Here is a 23,957-nt window from a genome sequence, read left to right as displayed (position 1 = left end):
CCCATTATGTTGGTTTTGTCGTGACACGGCTCATATGTACATGAATTTACTTCACTCAAAAATATGTCAAAATAACTCCTTTTCTGTCAAAATAGCTTTTTCAAATGTTGTCAAAATAGCTTTTTGTAAAATGTAAATCGACTCAAAATGTTACCGTAGTTTAGTCAGATTAATATATTTTTAATGTTTTTTAATTATCATTTGATACTTATTTCTTAAAGGATTTACAGTTGCCTTTTTCTCAAAAGAATGAATAAAACTTAAGTCTTACACAATTACTAAATGCTTAAACAAGAAGAACAGTTTATATAAAGCATTTTGATGAGGAAATATATAAATACATTTTTTTATATAAAAAAAAACAAAAAAAAACAAAGCATGAAATTTATAATAATAATAATAATCAACATGTACTTAATAAAGAAGAATGAAATAAAACATATTTACATATTTACAGTGTAAATGGCATTAAAATATGAAATATTATACAAATTGCCATAGAAATGAGAAATTGGAATATCTGTCACTTCATATTTAGTTTTGAGATAAGTGTTCTACACATTTTTCTTGATATAAGAATAATAATTATCAATGTTTTCACTCGGTGTCTATGGCTTAGCATTCACAAGACTAGTTTCTCTTTTTTGTAGTAAAGGTCAATGTATATTAGTTTTTTCAGCCGTGCAAACTTTACAGAACAATAAGATTTTTCACCTTTCATATGATACCTTGGTGTAAGTTTTATGACAGTTTATCAATGTATAGAAAGTTGGTATTTCTTTCATTCGAACTGTAACAACTGTAATACAGTTTCTTTGTTTCACCACACCAACAGACAGCATAAGGAGAATTCAGATTCTCCAACACATTCATTCCTGTAGAACAGTCTTCTGATATCTCTTTTATAACATTTCTCTCCCAATCACACACAAAGACAGTACCGTCATCTGACAGTGACATTCCCCTAGGCTTACTCATACTACTATAACTACCTATCACATCACCCTGCCAGTTTAATCTTATTACTGTGTTAATGCCACAGTCAGATACATAGATAGAACTTCTGTTACATGTGACATAATCTGGATGTTTGAAAATATTTTTTCCATCAATAGTTGTCAGTATAGCTCCCTTCATATTAAGGATCTGAAGTTTTGCTGGACTAAGGAATGACAAAACAAGTTTACCTTGATAACAGCTTATACCACGACAGTATCCATCAACCTTCACAGTGTGCTTCTTTTGGAGTGTGTTTGATGAAATTGATATAAACTGTATTGCCTGTTTGTTAGGAAGTGTGACAGCAAGTTCAGAACTGGTTAATCTTGTGATATCCCATGGTCCATCATCTAGTTGTAGTTGATCAGACACAGATTGACTGCTGATATCCACCATCTTTACAGCATTGTTATTTATGTCAGTGATGATAAGAAGATCAGGAGTCAGCAGAGTTATTCCTGTTATCCAGCAAGTTAAATTATCTTTTGATGTCTTCACACAGATTTCTCCCTCATATGAAGGTTGTCTAGACTTTATTTGTACAGGTTGACATTCTTTATTTAAAGTTTTCTTTGTCAATGTACCTAATGTCCTCTCCATTTTAAGCTTGGTTAGAATTGTTTCATTTGCTTCAAAGTTGTGCTCTTTGACATCATATGTTGAAAGTTGTGTAGCAGTTTTCTCAACATCTTCCATTATTTTTTCTGCAAGCTTAAGCTCCATAAAGAGTTTATTAGCTTGTTTTGATGCGTTGAGCTGTTTGAGTTTGCCTGAAGATATCTCCACAGTTTTGCTAATTTCTTCACACGCTGTTTCTACTGCTGCTATATTTGAGTTATTTTCTTTTTCATTGACCGTGACTACATGCACAACCTGTCTTTCCAGTTCATCAAGTCTCTGGTTAATTTCTTCCCGGAACTTTTTAATATCTTCTAGTGCATCTTTTAGTGATCTGTCTGATTTCACCGTCATTTCCTTGACATCTTTTAACATCTGTTGATACTTATCAAGAGTGGTATTTAGTGCTTTCAAGATAATTTGATATTCTTTGCTGTCTATTATATTACCAGAAATATCAGGTATATAATCAACTTTGCAGTTAGTACCTTGGTGTTCAAGAGTAACACAAACACAGCAAAGCAAATTTTTATGGTCATTGCAGAAGAACTTGATGATTTCTTGTGGATGTTTACAACAGTGTGTTGTAAGATAATCAGACTGGCTTGTGTGGATGGATGTTGAGGGTTGCTGCAAAACTTTAGGCATAATTGTAGCATCTAGAACTGTATGATGTTTGGTAGATTTAAGTTTTTTGTGGACTGTCAAACATGTCTTGCAAAGGTGTTCCTTGCAATCAGTGCAGTAACGCTGGGCAGGGAGTCTAGTTCCTTCCTCATCACAAGGCTGACAGTAAACTTGAAGATCTTCATCTGATGCCATGGATGTTGTCGATGATGAAAACTGTTTTGACCCTTTCTTTCCTGGGACTGCCATGTTTTACCTAAAATTTAGCATAATCACGTTAAGTATTTGTATATTTGTTTCTTTATACTAATGCATGTCAAGTACAAAAACAAGAAACTATGGTGGCTGATTTGTGCTATTTGTGTTTTCGGCCCACGATCCCGCCAAGCGAAAAGTCGAGAATTAACAAGTTAAAATTTCGGGGCCCGCGGAGCGAAAACATGCTGATTAGCGGGGGCGCGAGCCGAACTTTAATAAATAAAACTTCACACCATTGGGGGAGCAAAGCAAGGAAAAAAATTAAACCGGGGGGGGGGGCGAAAACACGCTTAATAGCGCCCTCGCTAATAAGCGTGTTTTTGCTATTCGCCTCTGTCATTTTAACTTATAAATTCTCGACTTTTCGCTAGGCGGGGTTGTGGGTCGAAAACACGCTAACTAGCCGGGGCAAAGTTTTATTTATTAAACTTCTCCTCGGGCCACCGCTAACGACGACCCCACCTTTTTATTTGTTAAATCTCGCTCTGCACCCCTTTGGGTTGACATTTTATTGATAAAATTTCCCACCGCGCCATGGCTAATTAGCTTCTTTACCCTCCGTCCCCCGCCATAAACTTGTTAATTCTCGACTTTTCACTTGGCGGAGTGGCGGGACGAAAACGTAATAAGCGGGGCGAAGTTAATCTGTTTAACTTCACTCTGCGCACCCGCTAATTAGCGTGTTTTCGCTCCGAGCCCCCGCCATTTTAATTTGTTAATTTCCGACTTTCGCTTGGCGGAGTGGCACATACCAGCCACCATAAAAAACAGTTTGGGAATACAAACATTTGCTAGCCTGTGATAATATTAAGCGAGTTTAGTTGAAATCATATCAGAATGGTTAATATCACATGGAAAACCTACAGCTTTACAAGTCAAGAAATAATCAACGTCCATCTTTGCATTATTTAAGACATGAGTTGGCAAGACTAGAGCCACCACCCTTTTAAAAGCTAGCTGTATAGCTCATAACATGACAAAAAAAATACAAAATGTACATATAGTTTCTTTGAGTTTTGAGATTCATGCTGTGTTTTAAATGATAAAACTAATAATGATTTTATGTAGCAGCTGTAAAAAGGCATTTTTCAAGCACTGAATATCTTCATTACAAAATCTCTTCGATCGGCAAAATAGGTGTATATTGTGTAGAAATGAGCATTATACACAGAGATGTTCAAAGCTAATAATTTTAATATGTGTAATACAAAGTTCAGCTTTAACTGTCAGTGATGTTCAGATAATCAATATCAATACTATATATCCTCTAATAAACACCCTTGGAATGTGACATTTTCCAACTAAAGGGATAGTAATTGAAATACATGTACTATCAAAATAAAAGAATCTACAGTGTTTGCATTGTTTACCATATGGTAATATATACTGCATTGAAATTTGTGTTGTGCTGTGCTGTGTTGTGTCTACCTACTCACCTACCATCACACCTTTTTTTAGAATTTTTGTGCAAACAAATAAAAGAAGAAATATTCATTATACAAACATGTATTTGTGAGAAATCTCAAACTATGAGATAATTAAAAGATGAGATATACAGATAAAAAGTTAAAAACAGTTTGTAACTCATGGCACATTTTAGTTGCCCGGCCATTTCCTAAACTGATCGTGTCCAATGTGGGCTTGTACAACATTGGCCTGCAGAAAATTACAAAGTATGATGTGTGCTAGTTCATTATTATCATTTTATATCAATCAATACGATCGTAATTTTTTTTTCATATTAAAGATGTTAAAATTGTACTGTCTAAAGATGCTGACATTATTATAAAGAAGCAAAACTTGCGTTTAATGTAACAACAGCAAATCATTGTTTATTTAGTTCATTATTTTAGCTTTTAAATAAATTGTTTAAAAATACTGTACCTTAAAAAATCCTAAAATTGTTTCAGTGGTTTAAAATTGTCCGCTGCCATGTTAAAAGGGGAGTAATTAAATAGTTTGGACTTTGATATCATTATCACGTCCTTGTTTCGCAACACTGATTTATCATAATAACAATTCTTCTGCTTGCAGATACTATCATACTACCCATGAGAGACCAGTACAGACCTAGATCAATCGTCGTACTGTGCCATCAAATCATATTCTGCACTGTTCATTATTCAGTCAAAACTTATTTTGAAAATGTCCCTAAAATCTATAAATGGTTATGTCTAGATTGAAAGATGGAAAAGTCCATTTAAGATATTAAGTGGGGTAAGGGTTAAATACAGGTAGTTTCAGTTTTAAATACTTTTAAACCTTACTGATATAATTCATCTTTATCTGATTAAATAAACAGTAGCTATCAAACAGAAATTTTATCAACTTTAAAATGTACTTTTTTTCAGATTAAACGACTTTAAACTATTCAGAAACATACATGTATATATTGTTTATTTACATTTTAAATTTTAATTTCAAAGGTATTCATTCCTAGGTTGTGATTTATTTTAAATATTTGGTGATTAAACACAATATAAAAAGCTCGATACAAATTGTTTTCATCATAAATAAGATATATATATTTAAAATGTTAAATTGTTTATAGTTTTAAAAGTACGAAAAAACAACAAATAAATAATTTATTTAATATTTAGATAATTCAGACAGTTTAAACAAGAGTTCATGGAATTCATTTTTAGAATTTTATCTTACTTTATTTTTTTCATTCTATTGGCTGTATTACATTTTTCGCTTGTCTTTGTTATGCGATATTGATGTAAAATATATTTTGCGGGCGAATCATGTCCGAAGTCTGAAAGTACAACCAACTTGATGCAACACCTAAAAAGTAAGCACTGATGTTGATGTGTTTAAAAAGCCTTGTTTTAGTTCATAAAAAGTCAGGTCTGTAAGACATATATATTGCTATGATAGTTTGTTTAATTAAAATTGTTTTCCACATTAATCATTTTTTATGTTTTAGATAATAAAATGTCAAGTAAGTTGAGATAATGGATATGCAACTCAAAAATATGTTAAGGGCCACTCACTTTGAAGACCAAACAACATAATTGTTTACTAAAGACAACATAGCAATAAGACATTAATCGGATCGAATATAATCTAAACGCAGTGACTCGGATCCAATCGACCAGTCGGCGAATCGTTGCAGCTATCTTATCATGTACAAAGAAACTTCCAATACTTACAAAGTTACAAATTTATAGCCAATTTTAGAAAGAAAACTGTGGAATTACAATAGTTCGACCCGCATTATGAATGAAGGTTAAATCGTACTTGTTATTCATTGAAACATTTTCCATAAGGTAGTTATATTCAAGTATAAAAACGTTCCATTCAACAACAACCAAATTTAAAGCCAATTACAGCGAAAACCAAGCAAATTTAATGAATTTGACCTTCAATGTCAAGGTCATTGGTGAGTGAAAGTCACGGTCAATTTTGTTTCCCTTAAGATCTTGTCCAACGGATAGATGTATTCCATTATGAAAGCAATTGAAAAGTAAGTAACAAAGTTATAGCCAATTATGTCAGAAAAGTAAACTTTACAACAAAGCTAAGGTCATTTTTTAGTCAAGATCACTTTAATCTAGTCCTCGTAAAGGGCTGTTGTGTCCAAGTATGAATTAACATTAAGAAATAAGACAATAATGACCAACAAATGCAACAGACGACATGATTACCAATAGCTTAAGATTTTTCTTCAAAAACGTTTTGTTGAAAAATGCAGCATTATAGAGACAATTTAATATCTAAACATAGTTTTCCGGCCAATGTCGAAGACATATTTGAAATTTACTGCTTTATATATATCAAATTATGTGTATCTGGTTACAGAAGGTAGCATAATTTTCATAAAACCTTTTGTTAATAATGAAAATATATTTTTCAAATCAAACTACATGTATAAACTATAATTTAAAAATCAATACAATACAATATCATTACTTTCAAAGTATTAGGCAATGGGTCCAAAATATAAATAAATACATGTAGCAAAACAGTTATACCTATTATAGAAAATGTCATTTAGTTGAAAAAAAAAACTTTTCAAAATTGATGCTAAAAGTCACATATCTTCCTTTATGTGATTTTGTCTTTCTTTATTTATCTTTACTGCGTTCAATTTGATACTTGATAATGTAATTTAGGCAAAGCACTTGTGATTCAGACTCTACAGGTCAGAGTGAAGAACCACGTGCAACAACATTTTCTACCAATCCCTGTGGAGAGCCCCTAAGAACTAAAGGAAGTCCCACCTCTCATCATTAATCACAGCCAATTAAATCAACATACAAAGCAGTTCTCCTGTGACTGACGATTCCCCTGATTTAAGGCCACAGAGGAACATACTTTATTAGTATTATAACGCTGAACAGATAAAAAAGACTTGTTATTAATACATATAATAGGAACCTTGTATGTTCAATTCACACTATTATATATGTGAATAAACTGAAGGACAAAGCAATTTTTAAAAATAAGATGTAGTCCCAAATGAGTTAGTTAATTCTAAAAAAGTATGTACTAGTATCAGAAATGCATGATGTTATTTTACACAAATCAAATTGGAGTGACCCATGAATGGAGATAATATCAAGGTCAACATGTTAAAAGATTATATTATGTTGCGGTTATTGATACAGCTAAGTTCATCAGACTGACATTTTATCAACCACAATCAAATTATATTACAAAGATGCTGTGTTTATTTATTTTTTCTTTTTACATTCCTGTAAATCATATTTCCTTAATTGTATACAAATGTATATGCGTCAATTAGAGTGCTCTAGAAAAACCTTTCACATACCAAGATTGTCATAGAGTTGGAGCATTTGTTCAACATTTTACAGACAATAAACACAACAGTGATGATAATGTATCGTTCCTATCTCTCAGCAGGTTATGTTTACACTCACCACTCTAAATATCTTAAATAGACTTGTCGATCTTTTTATCTGGGCAAAAACCACCAGTTTTAGGGGGTGTCAGTGGCAGAATGGTTTTGGTCATTGACTTTAAACCACTTGCCCTTCACGGCTGTGGTTTTGAATCCCGATAGGGAGTATGGATTTTATCATGTGAGGAAGCTATCTGGCTAGCTGAAGGAACGTTTATGGTTCTACTCAGTTACCTGTCCGTGCCTGCAATAATGCACGGCAGGGCACCTTGGGGTTTCCCTCCACAATTTTAAGCTGCTGCATTGCCATATGACCTATACTGTGTTGTGTGGTATAAAGCCCAATCAAACAAACAAAACCAGTTTTAGAGAATATTTTAAAATAAACACCATGCAGAATATGATCAGATTGCACAGAATGTGCACTGGTAACATTCATGTTTATTGGTAAATTCAGTTGTCGCTAGCTAGCTAAAGGTTAATCATTTACAGAATTTTACCATGGAATGTTCCGAAATAATTTCTTCTCTATGCCCGTATATATGTATGCTTTACCGAAATGAATCTATCTTAAAAGACTTGAAAGTGTTGGCATTTTGATATTAAAAAATAAAAATTCTTTAATGGACAGCAGCTGAGAAAGATAATTCCTCTTAACAAAGTTTTATTGATTTGAGTAATGGGAAAACAAAATTGGATTACCGTACGTTGCGCCGCACGTTCATCAAACGTCGTCATTTTTACTTGTTTTTGTTAACAACCACTGGCCCGTTTAACGTCGCTGAACAACCGGAAATAACGTCATTTGTTCAGAATTTTAACAGATGACATCAGATTGTTTGTGCAAGACGTACATGAGTGTTTTGGCGAAGAAACTTACGTTATCAGTTTTTAAAAAAGGATTGAAGCAGCTACAGGAATGTCTAAAAAATTGAAATTTTGTCGTGCGCCGGGTTACAACACCACGCACCTTTTAAATCAAAATAATTTTTATATCAAGTACAAATTAACATTAAAATACCTTTAAATCATATAATGCTTATAATTGTTATTATATTTACTAATTATTTTGTATAGACGCCGGAAATATTCACAGTATACAATTTGTCACGGTGTTTTTGGACAACCCTCATATTTTATTCAACTGCTTTAAGGTGGTGTACAATTAAAACCACAAACTTTTACTGCTGAAGTTAAAATTGTTGCACTTAGTCATGTATTCAGTGGAACATCCAAGGTCTAGTAGATATAGTTGCTTAATAAGGCTTGCTTGTTTAAACGCTTGACATAAGTTTGGATTTAAATCTTGAAAGAATTGTGATTTCTAATCTGTTGTAATAATGAAGCTATCCAACTAGTGTATGGAAGGTTGGTGGTTCTATTCTGGTATCAGCTGGTGCACAAGATAAAAAAATAATACATAACAAATCAAATTACAGAAAAGACAAGTAAAAGACAGATGGTACAAAGTTAGAAGCATCAAAAGGCACGTCCAGCTCGAAAACTGAAAGTTCACGGGAAACAAGTGAATCTGCACTAAGCGAGTCCAAAACAAGTACCAGTAGCCAGGTGTCGGCACCAGATGATTTTGTTATGGTGGAGTTGGTAAGTTATCTAAAGTTTCTTAGACAATTTTTCTTTCCGAAAATAAAAGTGAACTCCTTCATAATGATTAGGGAGAGGAAACTTTCCTTGTCACTCTTGATGACATATTACATGTAAATGTACAAATATACAAAATAAAAGTGTGCTTCGTCAATTAATAATATCTTGCTTTTTTAGAAGATTTCTTTTCTGAAATGAGATCTGATGAATTGGTCATCACTCAACAGGCTTATTTTTAAATGAAAATAAAGTCCATACATTCTTTAATAATAATAGATGTTAAAAAAGATATTTCATTCTTACTTTAGAAAACACCAGTTGCTGGAGCAGATGCCAATAGTGATTTAGGACGGTTTTATCGTGAATATCAAGAGTGCACCGGCATTGACAACTTGTGACGAGGAGCATTTGGTACCGGGAGCTTTGAAGCAGTTAACAAACCAGCTAGAATCATTTGAGACTCATATGAAAGACTTTGATAACTTTGTGTCAGAACTGAATATTGACAATGAATCTATGGGTTTTGAAGCTAAAGCTGTTTTTGAAACGTAAAACTGTGAAAGATATGGGTTTACTGGTTTGTAATACAGGGTTGCTTTCTCTTACATTTCATTCTTGTAGTGTTTTTATGTCATTTGTTGGAAGAGAAAGGAGATGAATAAGCAAAATAACAACAAAAAGAACAGTATTGTTTTGTAATAAAACACTTTGGGTAGTTGTTTTGCAAACAAAGTTGTTCATAAATAAGTTTATTATTATATTTGTGAAATTACTTTAACCAAATTTAACTCTACTAATAAATTACTTCATATCCACAGTAAGAATAAGTTAATAGAAAAGTTTGTGTAAGGAAAGACAACTCTGTAAGGTTGTGTTTTATTTATTCAACATGGATGAATATGTGCTGCATTTGAAAGGGATTGAACACATTTTGATGCTCTGCACTTCTGTATTAAAAGAATATTGATTCCATTTTGTTCCTTAAGAGCCGTAATGTTGAAATGTTTCAAAATAAAAAGGGACAAATGTTATATGTATTATGTTATCAAGTTTTTGACTCATAACTTACATCATGTAACAATTGTATTTTTCATTTTGTTTTGTATGAAAGAAAAGGTTTTTTTTCATATTCAGTATTTCTGCTCATTAAGTGATGAAGAAAAGTTTATTACGATATCTTAATTATTTGGGTTTTGAATGCCATAACAACTTTTATCGCAGTTAAAATGTTGTGTTTGACTCTTTACTTATTGAAGCCTAGTTTTAAGATACAGTGTATATAAAATTGGAGAGCTTTAAATAATTTGGAAAATTGATGTTATTAGATGTATTATTTCATGAACCGATATAATGCAAATCTGATAAAAACAAAACAAACACATTCTGTAGATATCCTCTATTGATTATCCAGTCAGATTATAGATTATACTTTCATGTGTTACGTTTGTTATATATTTTGGTTAGAAAAAAATAGTCTCACCTCGGCAACATTTTTAGTAATATTACAAAAAGCACATGTTTTATGATAAAGATCGCTGGTTCTCTCTCTCTCTTAAATTTTTCATAATTATACGAGTTAAGTTGATTTATGTGGATAAGTTGACAGTTTTAGGAGGAAAATCAATGTATTCTGTTTACTGAAAGATACCGTTAATAAGTGGATATTTGTTTGTTTTTGTTGTAGCTGTGATGAAAAGAGGGACTACTACACCATCATGTAGAATTTATTTGACATGAAAAAATAGTAAGGCATCATTTAGATTTGCTTGATTATGTCTTCCGTTTGAAAATGTTGAACTGAAGAAAGCTATTTAAGTAGAAATGTGCATGTTACAATGTAATTATTTGCTTGCTAATATTTGTAAAATAAGTGCATTAGAAATTATGAATGTGCTGTACACATATTGGTATAAAACTGCATGTTCATGTATTTAATGAATTGCTGGATTTTCTTCGTGTAAAGAAATTCTCTCTGTTTCTTCATTTACGATAGCCTTATTTGTTGAAGTAAAATATTTTTCATGTGTTAAAATTTGGGAAGTAGGTTCAAAGAATTTCAGTCAAAGAGGGGGCTAACAGATAGCGGATGTCGAGATAAGTGGTTCTAGATATTAAACACATTTTATGCTTAAAAGTGAACATCTTCAAAATACTGATAGTTAAAGGGTTAAAGGTTTAAGGTTGTCATGTGGCACTTGTAATTATAATTCATAGTAAAAATTTTAATAAGACGTAATAAATAATAAAGATATGCAAATCATCTGTCTGACTGTTTTCGTGATTGTTCATTCATCAGATTTTTTTGTGACACTTCATGATTTATTAATAAATGCTTCCATTTAAAATGAATAATTTAATCAATTTAATTTAATTATTGTTCTTTTGTGTGCATCATTTTAATTCTGGTTTGCTTTTAACTAGATGGACTTGTCAAGCTATTTTATGGTCAGTAACATTTCTCTACGTTACTCATCTTTTATTGGTTTACCTAAATAAGTTTATTTCGGAAACTTGATTTTCATATATCCATGCTTGGTTTATCCAAAATTTGCCAACAAATTTCTTTAAGAACCTATCACTTCGTATACACTTTGTTTTATCTCTGATACTTTGTTTTATCTGTATACTGTCTATAATCTCAAAAGTCATTATGTAGAGTTTAAAATATGTTGAATGATAATCTTTGTGAAAGCCTTGCATCTATCTTATCGAAAGCTACATTCATTAACTTCGCATGATTCTTGTGAGCTGTTGTGTGTGATAAAATCTCATGTTTATTCTCTTAAATAAATTACATGAAACTTGCATAAAAGTTTTGTGATATGTGTAATTCCTTTGTTTTAAATTTACAAAATGTCGAGTGACAAGTGACTTTGAAGTTTCTGACAATTGTGACTGTTTAAAAGGCAAACACAGTACAGAAAGTTTTCAGCTTAATGTTAAACTTTAAAAGAATGAAATCTTGTGTTGTTAATTTGCAGGAGTAAATTATTCCTGTTTTATATCGAATATCAATTGACTTAAAAGCTCTGCTTCCATGTATTACAAGTTGATACAAATATTGCTTACTTAATACATGTTATACTGAGTAATTAGCTAAACGGTATTTTTGGTGATATGGATCGTTTTATACCTTTGACAATAGCATACTGGCGATTCATCAAGGGAACATTTTCCTCTTAACCTGAAACCGTCCCTATCTAGTTGTTTTGTCTGCTCTTTATACTCTCAGAGGGCTTAATATGTTGCCTTGGCTTATACCTTGTTCTTGTTTCTTAAGAGTTGAAATATTTAAAAAAGAAATTGAAAAAAAAATGAACACATAGAACATGTTCAAAATTATCCATTACATTATGTGACAACAATATCATTGCATATTTGGATGTCTATCATTGCCATATCATGATCAGAAGCAATATGTTTTTGTGTAATTATTAATACCTGTGCTTTTCCTTTTATTCGAAAACTAAATCATGTAGTTTAAAACTATGTTAAAAATCATCTTTTGACTGATTTACATTCTGGTATATGTATGTTTGTTATTATATATATGCCATTTTTGACGAGTCATGACAATGCAAGACCGCATATATAGAATAGATGGAAAATTAAACCACCATATGTTCATAAGTATGGTTGCTGATTTTCGCCATTCGTGTTTTCGACCTGCGACACCTCCAAGCCAAAAGTCGAGAATTGACAAGATGAAATGGCGGGGGCGCAGAGGGAAAACATATTATTTAGCAGGGGCGCGGCGATATGTTTAATAGATAAAACGTCGCCCTGCAGGGGGCGCAGAAGGATATTTCAGAAATGGAATGGCGGGGGACGGCGTATTAAGTTTTAATTAAGTTTTATTAAACGTTGCCCCACGCCCCCGCTAAATAGCGTGTTTTCGCTCAGCACCCCTGCTGTGGGTCGAAAACACGAATGGCACAAAATAGCCACCATACATAAGGCTGTACATTCACATGTCACATAATTTTACTATAGTAAGTTAATCTTAACACAATGAAGATCATTTGGCGACAAAGTATGCTTCGTCAATTAATAATGTCTTGCTTTTTTAAAAGATTTCTTTTCTGAAATGAAATCTGATGAATTGTTCATCACTCAACAGGCTTCTTTTTAAATGAAAATAAAGTCCATACATTCTTTAATAATAATAGATGATAAAAAAGATATTTCATTCTTACTTTAGAAAACACCAGTTGCTGGAGCAGATACCAATAGTGATTTAGGACGGTTTTATCGTGAATGTCAGAGTACACCGGCATTGACAACTTGTGACGAGGAGCATTTGGTACCGGAAGCTTTGAAGCAGTTAACAAACCAGCTAGAATCATTTGAGACTCATATGAAAGACTTTGATAACTTTGTGTCAGAACTGAATATTGACAATGAATCTATGGGTTTTTGAAGCTAAAGCTGTTTTTGAAACGTAAAACTGTGAAAGATATGGGTTTACTTGTTTGTAATACAGGGTTGCTTTCTCTTACATTTCATTCTTATAGTGTTTTTTTGTCATTTTCTGGAAGAGAAAGGAGATGAATAAGCAAAATAACAACAAAAAGAACAGTATTGTTTTGTAATAAATCACTTTGGGTAGTTATTTTGCAAACAAAGTTGTTCATAAATAAGTTTATTATTATATTTGTGAAATTAATAAATAAAGTCGGAAAATTTTAAGTCACTTTAACCAAATTTAACTCTCCAAATTAAGTACCCGTATATGTACTTTGAAAATTACTTCATATCCACAGTAAGGATAAGTTAATAGAAAAGTTTGTGTAAGGAAAGACAACTCTGTAAGGTTGTGTTTAATTTATTCAACATGGGTGAATATGTGCTGCATTTGAAAGGGATTGAACACATTTTGGTGTTGTGCACTTCTGTATTAAAAGAATATTGATTCCATTTTGTTCCTTTAGAGCTGTTATGTTGAAATGTTTCAAAATAAAAAGGGACACATGTTATATGTATTATGTTATCAAGTTTTTGACTCATAACTTACATTATGTAACAATTGTATTTTTCAATTTGTTTTGTATGAAAGAAAAGGTTTTTTTCATATTCTGTAATTCTGTTCATTAAGTGATAAAGAAAAGTTTATTACGATATCTTAATTATTTGGGTTTTGAATGCCATAACAACTTTTATCGCAGTTAAAATGTTGTGTTTGACTCTTTACTTATTGAAGCCTAGTTTTAAGATACAGTGTATATAAAATTGGAGAGCTTTATTAATTTTGGAAAATTGATGTTATTAGATGTATTATTTCATGAACCGATATAATGCAAATCTGATAAAAACAAAACAAACACATTCTGTAGATATCCTCTATTGATTATCCAGTCAGATTACAGATTATACTTTCATGTGTTACGGATGTTATATATTTTGGTTAGAAAAAAATAGTTTCACCTCGGCAACATTTTTAGTAATATTCATAACAGCACATGTTTTATGATAAAGATCGCTGGTTCGGTCTCTCTTAAACTTTTCATATACGAGTTAAGTTAATTTATGTGGCTAAGTTGACAGTTTTAGGAGAATCAATGTATTCTGTTTACTGAAAGATACCGTTAATAAGTGGATATTTGTTTGTTTTTGTTGTAGCTGTGATTAAAAGAGGGAGTACTACACTATCATGTAGAATTTATATGACATGAAAAAAAAGTAAGGCATCATTTAGATTTGCTTGATTATGTCTTCCGTTTGAAAATGTTGAACTGAAGAAAGCTATTTAAGTAGAAATGTGCATGTTACAATGTAATTATTTGCTTGTAATATTTGTAAAATAAGTGCATTAGAAATTATGAATGTGCTGTACACATATTGGTATAAAACTGGTATAAAACTGCATGTTCATGTATTTAATGAATTGCTGGATTTTCTTCGTGTAAAGAAATTCTCTCTGTTTCTTCATTTACGATAGCACATATTTGTTGAAGTAAAATATTTTTCATGTGTTAAAATTTGGGATGTAGGTTCAAAGAATTTCAGTCAAAGAGGGGGCTAACAGATAGCGAATGTCGAGATAAGTGGTTCTAGATATTAAACACATTTTATGCTTAAAAGTGAACATCTTCAAAATACTGATAGTTAAAGGATTAAAGGTTTAAGGTTGTCATGTGGCACTTGTGATTATAATTCAAAGTAAAAATTTTAATAAGACGTAATAAATAATAAAGATATGCAAATCATCTGTCTGGCTGTTTTCGTACAAGTGATTGTTCATTTATCAGATTTTTCGTGACACTTCATGATTTATTAATAAAGGCTTCCATTTTAAAATGAATTATTTAATTAATTTAATTAAATTATTGTTCTTTTGTGTGCATTATTTTGATTCTGATCGACTTGTCAAGCTATTTTTTGGTCAGTAACATTTCTCTATGTTACTCATCTTTTATTGGTTTATCTAAATAAGTTTATTTAGGAAACTTAACAACCTATCACTTCGTATACACTTTGTTTTATCTTTTTTACTTTGTTTTATCAGTATATTGTCTATAATCTCAAAAGTCATTATGTAGAGTTTAAAATATGTTGAATGATAATTTTTGTGAAAGTAAGCCTTGCATATATCTTATCGAAAGCTACATTCATTAACTTTGCATGATTCTTGTGAGCTGTTGTATGTGATAAAGTCTCATGTTTATTCTCTTAAATAAATTACATGAAACTTGCATAACAGTCTTGTGATATGTGTAATTCCTTTGTTTTAAATTTGGAAAACGTCGAGTGACCAGTGATTTGAAGCTGCTGACAATAGTGACTTTTTAAAATGGCAAACACAGAAGAGAAAATTTTCAGATTAATGTTAAACTTTTAAAGAATGAAATTTTTAGTTGTTTATTTGCATGAGTAAATGATTCCAGTTTCATATCGAATACCAATTGACTTAAAAGCTCTGCTTACATGTATTAAAAGTTGATACAAATATTGCAAGTTGATACAAATATTGCTTATTTAATTCATGTTAATACTTAGTAATTAGCTACACGGTATTTTAGTGATATGGATCGTTTTATACCTTTGACAATAGCATACTGGCAATTCATCAAGGGAACATTTTTCTCTAAACCTGAAACCGTCCCTATCTAGTTGTTTTGTCTGCTCTCTATACTCTCATTGGGCTTGACATGTTGCCCCGGCTTATACTTGTTCTTGTTTTTTTAAGATTTGAAATATTTAAAAAAGAAATTGAAAAAATAAACACATAGAACATGTTCAAAAGTATCCATTACATTATGTAACAACAATATCATTGCATATTTGGATGTCTATCATTGCCATATCATGATCCGAAGCAATATGTTATTTGTAATTATTAATACCTGTGTTTTTCCTTTTATTCGAAAAAAAAATCATGTAGTTTAAAACAATGTTAAAACTCACCTTTTGACTGATTTTAATCCTGGTATATGTATGTTTGTTATTATATATATGCCATTTTTGACGCAGATATGCCAATATGAGACTGCATATATAAAAAGATGGAAAAAATGAACCACCATATGTTCATAAGTATGGTTGCTGATTTTCGCCATTCGTGTTTTCGCCCTGCGACACCTCTAACAAACATAAGGTTGAACATTCACATGTCACATAATTTTTCATGGTGAGTTAATCTAAACACAGTGAAGATCATTTGGCGACAAACCAGCTCCTTAATGTTGCTTGACTTTGCAATAATTGCCTATAATAAGAATAAAAATGATAATAATACTCTTTATTTAACGAAATAGCTTATAAAGACAATACATCAAAGCATCAAAGAAAACATATAGAATGCAATATGTTATTTTTAACAAATTTAGACTTGTAAAATTTCTTTTTTCTAAAGGCATAGTGTTCTAAAACTCCATACTAGCATAATAAAAAGTTTACTTCAAATAAATTGTTTTACGTCGTTTATGCATGATGTCATTTTCTGTGATGATCTTAGTAAGTAAGTTTTATTCTGAAATAACAGAATAAGATCAGAAACATGCTGGTGTTGATAAGACACAATAATCCTGAAAAATTATTATATCTAAATGGAAAAAAGCATTTCAGATTTTGAAACATTTCAGCCGAATTGGTTTTTACAGTTTTCTTTAAAATAATTCTGGCGGTTCGTTTTGTAATTTCAATTTTCTATTTTGTGTGATTCGTTACATTCGGACCATATTCTAACTTTATTATGAATAATGAAGGAAAAATGTGAAACATACTGGGACTCTTAACATCTATTATAGCAACATCAACATGTAAGAATAATTTAAGAATACCCTAGTTCTGTAAATAACATTGTAAATAACTATTTTTTGTTACATATAGACTTGTTTTGACAAAAATCAGAGAATATACAATAATCAGAAATCAGTAGTTAAAATACGAGTGTATACATAACATGACAACAATTAAACAGGCCGTTTTGATAAAATATTATGAAAATTAGCATTACATTTACACAGTTGTTGTTATCGTTTTTTATCACCGAAAACAAAAATCATTTATCATTTCCTAGCAGAATTAAGGAAGCATATTTATAACCAATTATGGACAAAAATCCACAAAAAGATGATAAAGTCTATACAGCTAAGTCTCTAATGAAATATTTAAATAAAATCTTTAATGTTTTGGTTTATTCTTGAAACAGTTGAAACATAGAATACCTTTGCTATTTAAGGAACATGACTATTGCATGTATTTGGTTTACAGATTTTAATGTTCCACAATAAAATATTATGCTGGTATATTTTTGAAGGGGTTTTGAATGCAGATTTGAACTTGTGAAGCTTTTGTGCTATAGTTTTCATTAAATTGTATCTGGACGAGACCAAAATGTTTACAGTTCACAAACTTGAGTCTGACGTTTTGCTGTAATTTAGCTTGTTTTAGTCTGTAAATTATCCAATAAACACTAATTATTTTGATCATTACTAAGTATTTAGATTATGGCAAAAACCATCTGATTATTTAAAAAAAATATATTTAAGTTAAATGATACAATTGTCATATGAGGAATTTTTGCTAAAATTTAGGGTAAGACAAAGATAAATCAAAAATCCGCCATCTGTGTAAGAGGACATTTAAACGATTATTTTAAATGAACAAAAGTTTATTTTTCTAAAATATGTCCAAAACAAAGCTTTTAAAAAAATGTTGTTAAAATAGCATTTTTCAAATGTACGAATAAATTGTCTCCAAATCTTATATTAGTTTAGTCAGATTATTATAATTCCGGCCCCGTGTTCACAAAGAAATGATCAGGATCAGGATCAGATGATCCTAATTTTATTTTCATTGTTTTATAAAACTAAAATTGATTGCATTATGCTAGAATTAAATGGTACATATTTGAAATATAAAAAAATGCTTATTTGCAAAGAAACCAACATATTTGGGATAAAATCAAGAAATAACAAAACAAATACAAAAATAATCGGATCAAAATGAGGATCAATTTTAGGATCAAGATCAAAATTTGAATCAACTGTAAAATTCCCATATCTTGTAAAAATAACAATATATTTATTGTAAAATTCCATAAACATGCTATTTCAAGTCCAGTTTTATCAAGTTAATACTGAATATTTAATCTATGAGGATAAATAATGGAGAATATTTGAGTTTTTAAATTTGATCCTGATCTTGATCCTGATCTTTAAATCTTTGTGAACACGGGGCCAGATGTTTTTAATTATTTTTTAAACCTATATTATAAAATATTAACAAAATGCCTCTTTTATAAATTACGTAAATAAAAAATGAATATTACTTAACTATTACAAAATGACTAAATGATTACAACCATAAGTACATTTTTTAAAAAGCAATTTGATGATGAAAAATGTAAATACAATTGAACATAAAATATAAAAAATAAACAATTAAGATATATCAATGATCACACGTGTCTCCTCATGATAGCCAGTTGCATGATACAGCAACTGTGAAACAACAAAAATCATTAACAGGGCAAAAGGTATTTTTAATTCAAGGGCCAGAACTCAAAAATAATTCAACTGGACATCCCATGTAATATGCGCAAGTACTTGAGCTACCGATTAATCATGTAAAGTTAAAATGAAGTTGCATTAGTGGTATAAGAGGAGTAGTCGGGACAAATTATAAAGGTAAAAATGGTTTAAGGGTCATAACTGTGACAAATATCATTGAACCAAAAATGCCGATTATATGCACAAGTAGGCTTGGTATTGATCATTCCTGTAAAGTTTGGATGAAATTGCACTAGGATTTACAGATGAGTAGTCCAGATAAGCTTATGTGTAGCTGGCAACACAGAAAAAATCTTTTTTTTTTCAATTCAAGGGCCATAACTTGGCCAAAACTATATGCGCAACTACTTGAGCTATAGATCAAATCCTGTAAAGTTTTATTGAAATTGCATAAGTGGTATAAAAGGAGTATCCAAACAAATTTCACTTAAAATCATAAAAGGCCCATAACTTTTAGAAAAATCATTAAACACGAAAAGGCCGACATTATGGACAACTAAACTTGGTACTGATCTTTCCCTTAAAATTTGGATGATTGCACCAGTAGTTTCTGAGTAGAAGTCCGGACAAATTTCTGTTTAGCTGGCACCACACAAACAAGCACAAACACATTTTAATTCAAGGGCCATTTCTCAGCCCAAAATCATTCAACCGGAAATCCCGTGTAATTTGCACAAGAATTTAAGCTATTGATCAATCCGGTAAAGTTTCAATGAAATTGCATTTGTGGTATAAGAGTAGTCCGGACAAACTTTTACAATAAAAATCATAAAAATGCCATAACTCTGACAAAAACCATTGAACAAGAAAATGCAGGCAATATAAACAACTAGACTTGGTACTAATTACTCCTGTAAAGTTTGGATCAAATTGCGCCAGTAGTTTTTGAAGAGTAATCCAGACAAGTTTTATGACGGACGTACATACGAAATTGTACTTATGTGATTTTTTCTTTGATCTTTTTAGTCACACAAGACCTAAAATAGACATACAAATAAGAACGGAATGAATTGGATCAAAGGAAATGTACCATTACCTATGGCTCCTAATCACACAAGTAGTACATAATTATGTGTTTGTACGGATAGACAGAAGGACAGACAGAAGAAAAATTAAATATAATCCATGTACATATTTACAGTGATATATATAGATATGCAAATAACAATATACATGTAGTTCAAAGTAACTATGTTTGAAAACAAATTAAATTGGTTACTAATAAAAGAAGAAAGTCACATACCAGGAATTATCCACTTAACACTTATTTAAAGTTAGAACAGTATTTTGATGAAGTAAGAAGTCACCTAAACCTTAGAACAGGTATCTTGACTTTCATTAGCCACATACTTCTACGGTGACAGATTGAACTGAAAAAGAGAACCTATGGATACTCCAGGAAATTACCTAAACTATTTTCTGTTTGAAATTATGAAAAAATAATTGAAAGCTTTTGTTTATACCAACAGCTAAAATAGTTTTAGCTTGGTCTGATTGACAGCTACTTAACACACATATAAAATGCTAAAAATAACTTTTTAAGACATGTTTTTGTAAGTAATTAGGTTTTGGCATCTTGAATATATAAAAGCTTTATTTCAATGGCAATCTGTCTTAACACCAATATTTTAATTCCAAGTATGTGATTCTAATATGAAAAGTTTGAAAGTAAAAGCTTACCGGTAAAAAGATAATGTAATATAAAAACATAAAACTTTTTAAGAATATTTTAATATAATATTTGTAAATACAAATGCCTAAAAATTCCCTCTATAAATTAATATGCAAGTATGAAGCATAACAGCTTTTACAATTTAGCAATGATTCTGTGCAGCATGCGTAGTTAGGTATTTTAGAAGTATTTTTTTTTACAAAATCCAAGAATTAATTTTTCAGCACATATTTACTTTATTTTATACTTAAAAATAAAATTTTGAGAAATATTGATGAATTAAAATGCATATTTTCATTTTCCGTATTTTCACTGTAACAAAAATATTTTTCACTGCAGTACAACATATTTTCTGTATTTTCACTGGTGTCTTGTCGGACTATTTTCATCTAAATTAAGCCAATGCACAAAATTGAAAAGGAAATTTCTCAAATTGTACTGTCAAAAAAAAAGAACAGTAAAATGTATATAATAAACCGAAAATTGAAGTTTTTTTTCACTGGAGTGAAACATATTTTCGAATTTTCAATGGTGTCTTGCCGGACTTCTTAAATTTAAATTAAGCCAATGCCCAAAATTGAAAGGAAAATCTTCCAAATTGTACTGTCGAAAAGAAAGAAAAGAAAAATGTATCTAATAAACAGAAAATTCAAGTTTTTTCTATTAATACAGGATTTATTTTCATCACGTGGTATGGAAATTATCATATTTCATATTACTTTTATACCACTCGATGAAAATAAATCCTATTTTTATAGAAAAAGCTTCAATTTCCTCAATTTATTCACTTTGAGCAAACCATGGTTAGTAAAAACTCATTTTTATTGGTTTATAAAATATTTTACAAATTGCCATACAAATAAGTTTTTTGGAACATCTATCACTTTCAGATTTAAAGCTTTGAGACAAATACTAATTTTTCTTGAATAAAATAAGAATGGATACTGATGATTTCACTCAGTGTGTATGGCTTCATGAGTAGTAACAAAACTCCTATAATACATTGGTATAAGTCTTATGACAATTTATAAATGTATAACAAGTTTAGTTTCTTTTTGTAGAAACGGTCAGTCCACTTTGGTTGTTTTCAGCCCCTTAAATGCAAACTTTACAGGATTACATGATTTTTCACCTTTCATATAAGACAATGGTATAAATTTTATGACAGTTTATAAATGTAGAGAAAGTTGTCTTTTTTTTCATCTGAGTTGTAACAACTGTAATACAGCTTCTTTGTTTCACCACACCAACTAAGAGTAACGGTTGTATTCAGATCCTGCAGCACCACCTTTCCTGTAGAACAGTCTCCTGATATCTCTTCTATAACATTTCTCGCCCAGTTACACACAAAGACAGTACCATCATCTGAGAGTGACATTCCCCTAGGAGCACTCATACCATTATAATTACCTATCACTTCACCTTTCCAGTTTAATCTTGATACTGTGTTCATGTCCCAGTCAGATACATAGATTGAACTTCTGTTAGATGTGACATAATATGGATCTTTGAAAATATTTCTTCCATCAATTGTTGTCAGTATAGTTCCATTCATATCAAGGATCTGAAGTTTTGCAGGAGAACGTAATGACACAACAAGTTTACCTTGATAACAGCTTATACCACAACAATCTCCATCAACCGTCATAGTGTGCTTCTTTATGAGTTTGTTTGATGAGATTGATATAAATTGTATTGTTTGTTTGTAAGGAAGTGTGACTGCAAGTTCAGCATTGATAACTCTCGTGATATCCCATGGTTTATCACCTAGTTGTAGTTGATTAGACACAGATTTACTGCTGGTATCCACCATCTTTACAGCATTGTTATTGTGGTCATTGATGATAAGAAGATCAGGGGTCAGCAGAGTCATTCCTGTTATCCAGCATCTAAATTCATCTTTTGATGTCTTCAAACAAATTTCTCCCTCATGTGAAGATTGTCTAGACTTTATTTGTACAGAATGACATTCTTTATTTAAAGTTTTCTGTGTCAATGTACCCAGTGACTTCTCTGTTTTAAGCTTGGTTAATATTGTTTCATTTGCGTCAAAGTGGTGCTCTTTGACATCATATGTTGAAAGCTGTTGTTCAGTTTTCTCAACATCTTCCATTATTTTTTCTGCAAGCTTAAGTTCCATAAAGAGTGTATTAGCTTGTTTTGATGTGTTCAGCAGTTTGATTTTTTCTGAGGATATCCTTAAAGATTTGGTAACTTCTTCACAAAATGTTTCTACTGCTGTGATATTTGAGTTATTTTCTTGTTCTACGACCTTGACTACATGCATAACTTGTCTCTCTAGTTCATCAAATCTCAGGTTTATTTCTTCCCGAAACATTTTAATATCTTCTAGTGCGTCTTTTAGCGATCTGTTCGATTTCCCCATCATTTCCTTGGCATCTGCTACCATCTGTTGATAATGATCAAAAGTCGTATTTAGTGCTTTGAAGATAATTTGATACTCTTTACTGTCTATTATATTACCAGAAATATCAGGTATGTAATCAACTTTGCAGGAAGTTGGTTGGTGTTCAAGGGTAACACAAACACTGCAAAGTAAATTTTTATGGTCATTGCAATAGTACTTGATCATTTCTTGTGAATGTTTACAACAGGGTGTTGTAAGATCATCAGACAGGCCTGTGTGAATGGGTGTTGTGGGTTGCTGCAAAACTTTTGGCATACTTGTTGCATCCAGAAGTTTATGATGCTTGGAAAGCCTATTTTTCTTATGGGCTGTAAAACATGTTTTGCAAAGGTGTTCTTTGCAGTCAGTGCAGTAACCATGGGCAGGGAGTCCAGTTCCTTCCTCATCACAAGGCTGGCAGTAAACTTGATGATCTTCATCTGATGCCATGGATGATGCAAATTGTTTTGATGCTTTCTTTCCTGGGACTGCCATGTTTTACCTAAAATTTAGCATTTTTGTACAATTGTCTAACTGTTTCTTTTAACCAGAACATGTCACTTTGATATTACAAAACATGAGGGCTATAATGGCCCTAAAATCGCTCACCTGTATATAAAAGCTCTCCATGACAAGGAACAAGTAATATTTTAAACTATAAACAAAAGCAGATATAAAAGCTAATCTTAAACTGATATCACAAAGTTAATATTTGTTTCTAAGATAGTGCATGTGTAAAAACATTAGTTTTTAAAATATACATAAAAAAGAAAATCAATGACCCCCGTGGCGGGGCCAATTTTGACCTCAATGCTTTTATTTAAACAAACTTGGCAAACTTGGTAGACAAGAAATAAAAATGTTTCATGCTAAATATATAAGCTCTAGCTC

At 31.1% G+C, this 23,957-nt stretch overlaps 2 protein-coding genes across 2 annotated transcripts; both read right to left on the bottom strand.

Annotated features, from left to right (window-relative positions):
* Positions 1-741: 741 nt before the first annotated feature.
* Positions 742-2,500, bottom strand: LOC132719987 (uncharacterized). Its single transcript, XM_060703963.1, has one exon. It carries the CDS (start codon positions 2,491-2,493, stop codon positions 742-744), a length of 1,752 nt encoding a protein of 583 aa, XP_060559946.1. The 5' UTR covers positions 2,494-2,500.
* A 14,815-nt stretch (positions 2,501-17,315) lies between these two features.
* On the bottom strand, positions 17,316-23,554 carry LOC132719989 (uncharacterized). The gene has a single exon (XM_060703965.1). The coding sequence runs from the start codon at positions 23,514-23,516 to the stop codon at positions 21,819-21,821; it is 1,698 nt and encodes a 565-aa protein (XP_060559948.1). The 5' UTR covers positions 23,517-23,554; the 3' UTR covers positions 17,316-21,818.
* Between the last annotated feature and the right edge of the window lie 403 nt (positions 23,555-23,957).

Source organism: Ruditapes philippinarum, unplaced genomic scaffold, assembly GCF_026571515.1.
Source record: "Ruditapes philippinarum isolate M1 unplaced genomic scaffold, ASM2657151v2 ctg9807_1_1_1_1, whole genome shotgun sequence".
NCBI classification, from domain to species: Eukaryota; Metazoa; Mollusca; class Bivalvia; order Venerida; family Veneridae; genus Ruditapes; species Ruditapes philippinarum.
This window is presented reverse-complemented; position numbering and strand designations above follow the sequence as displayed.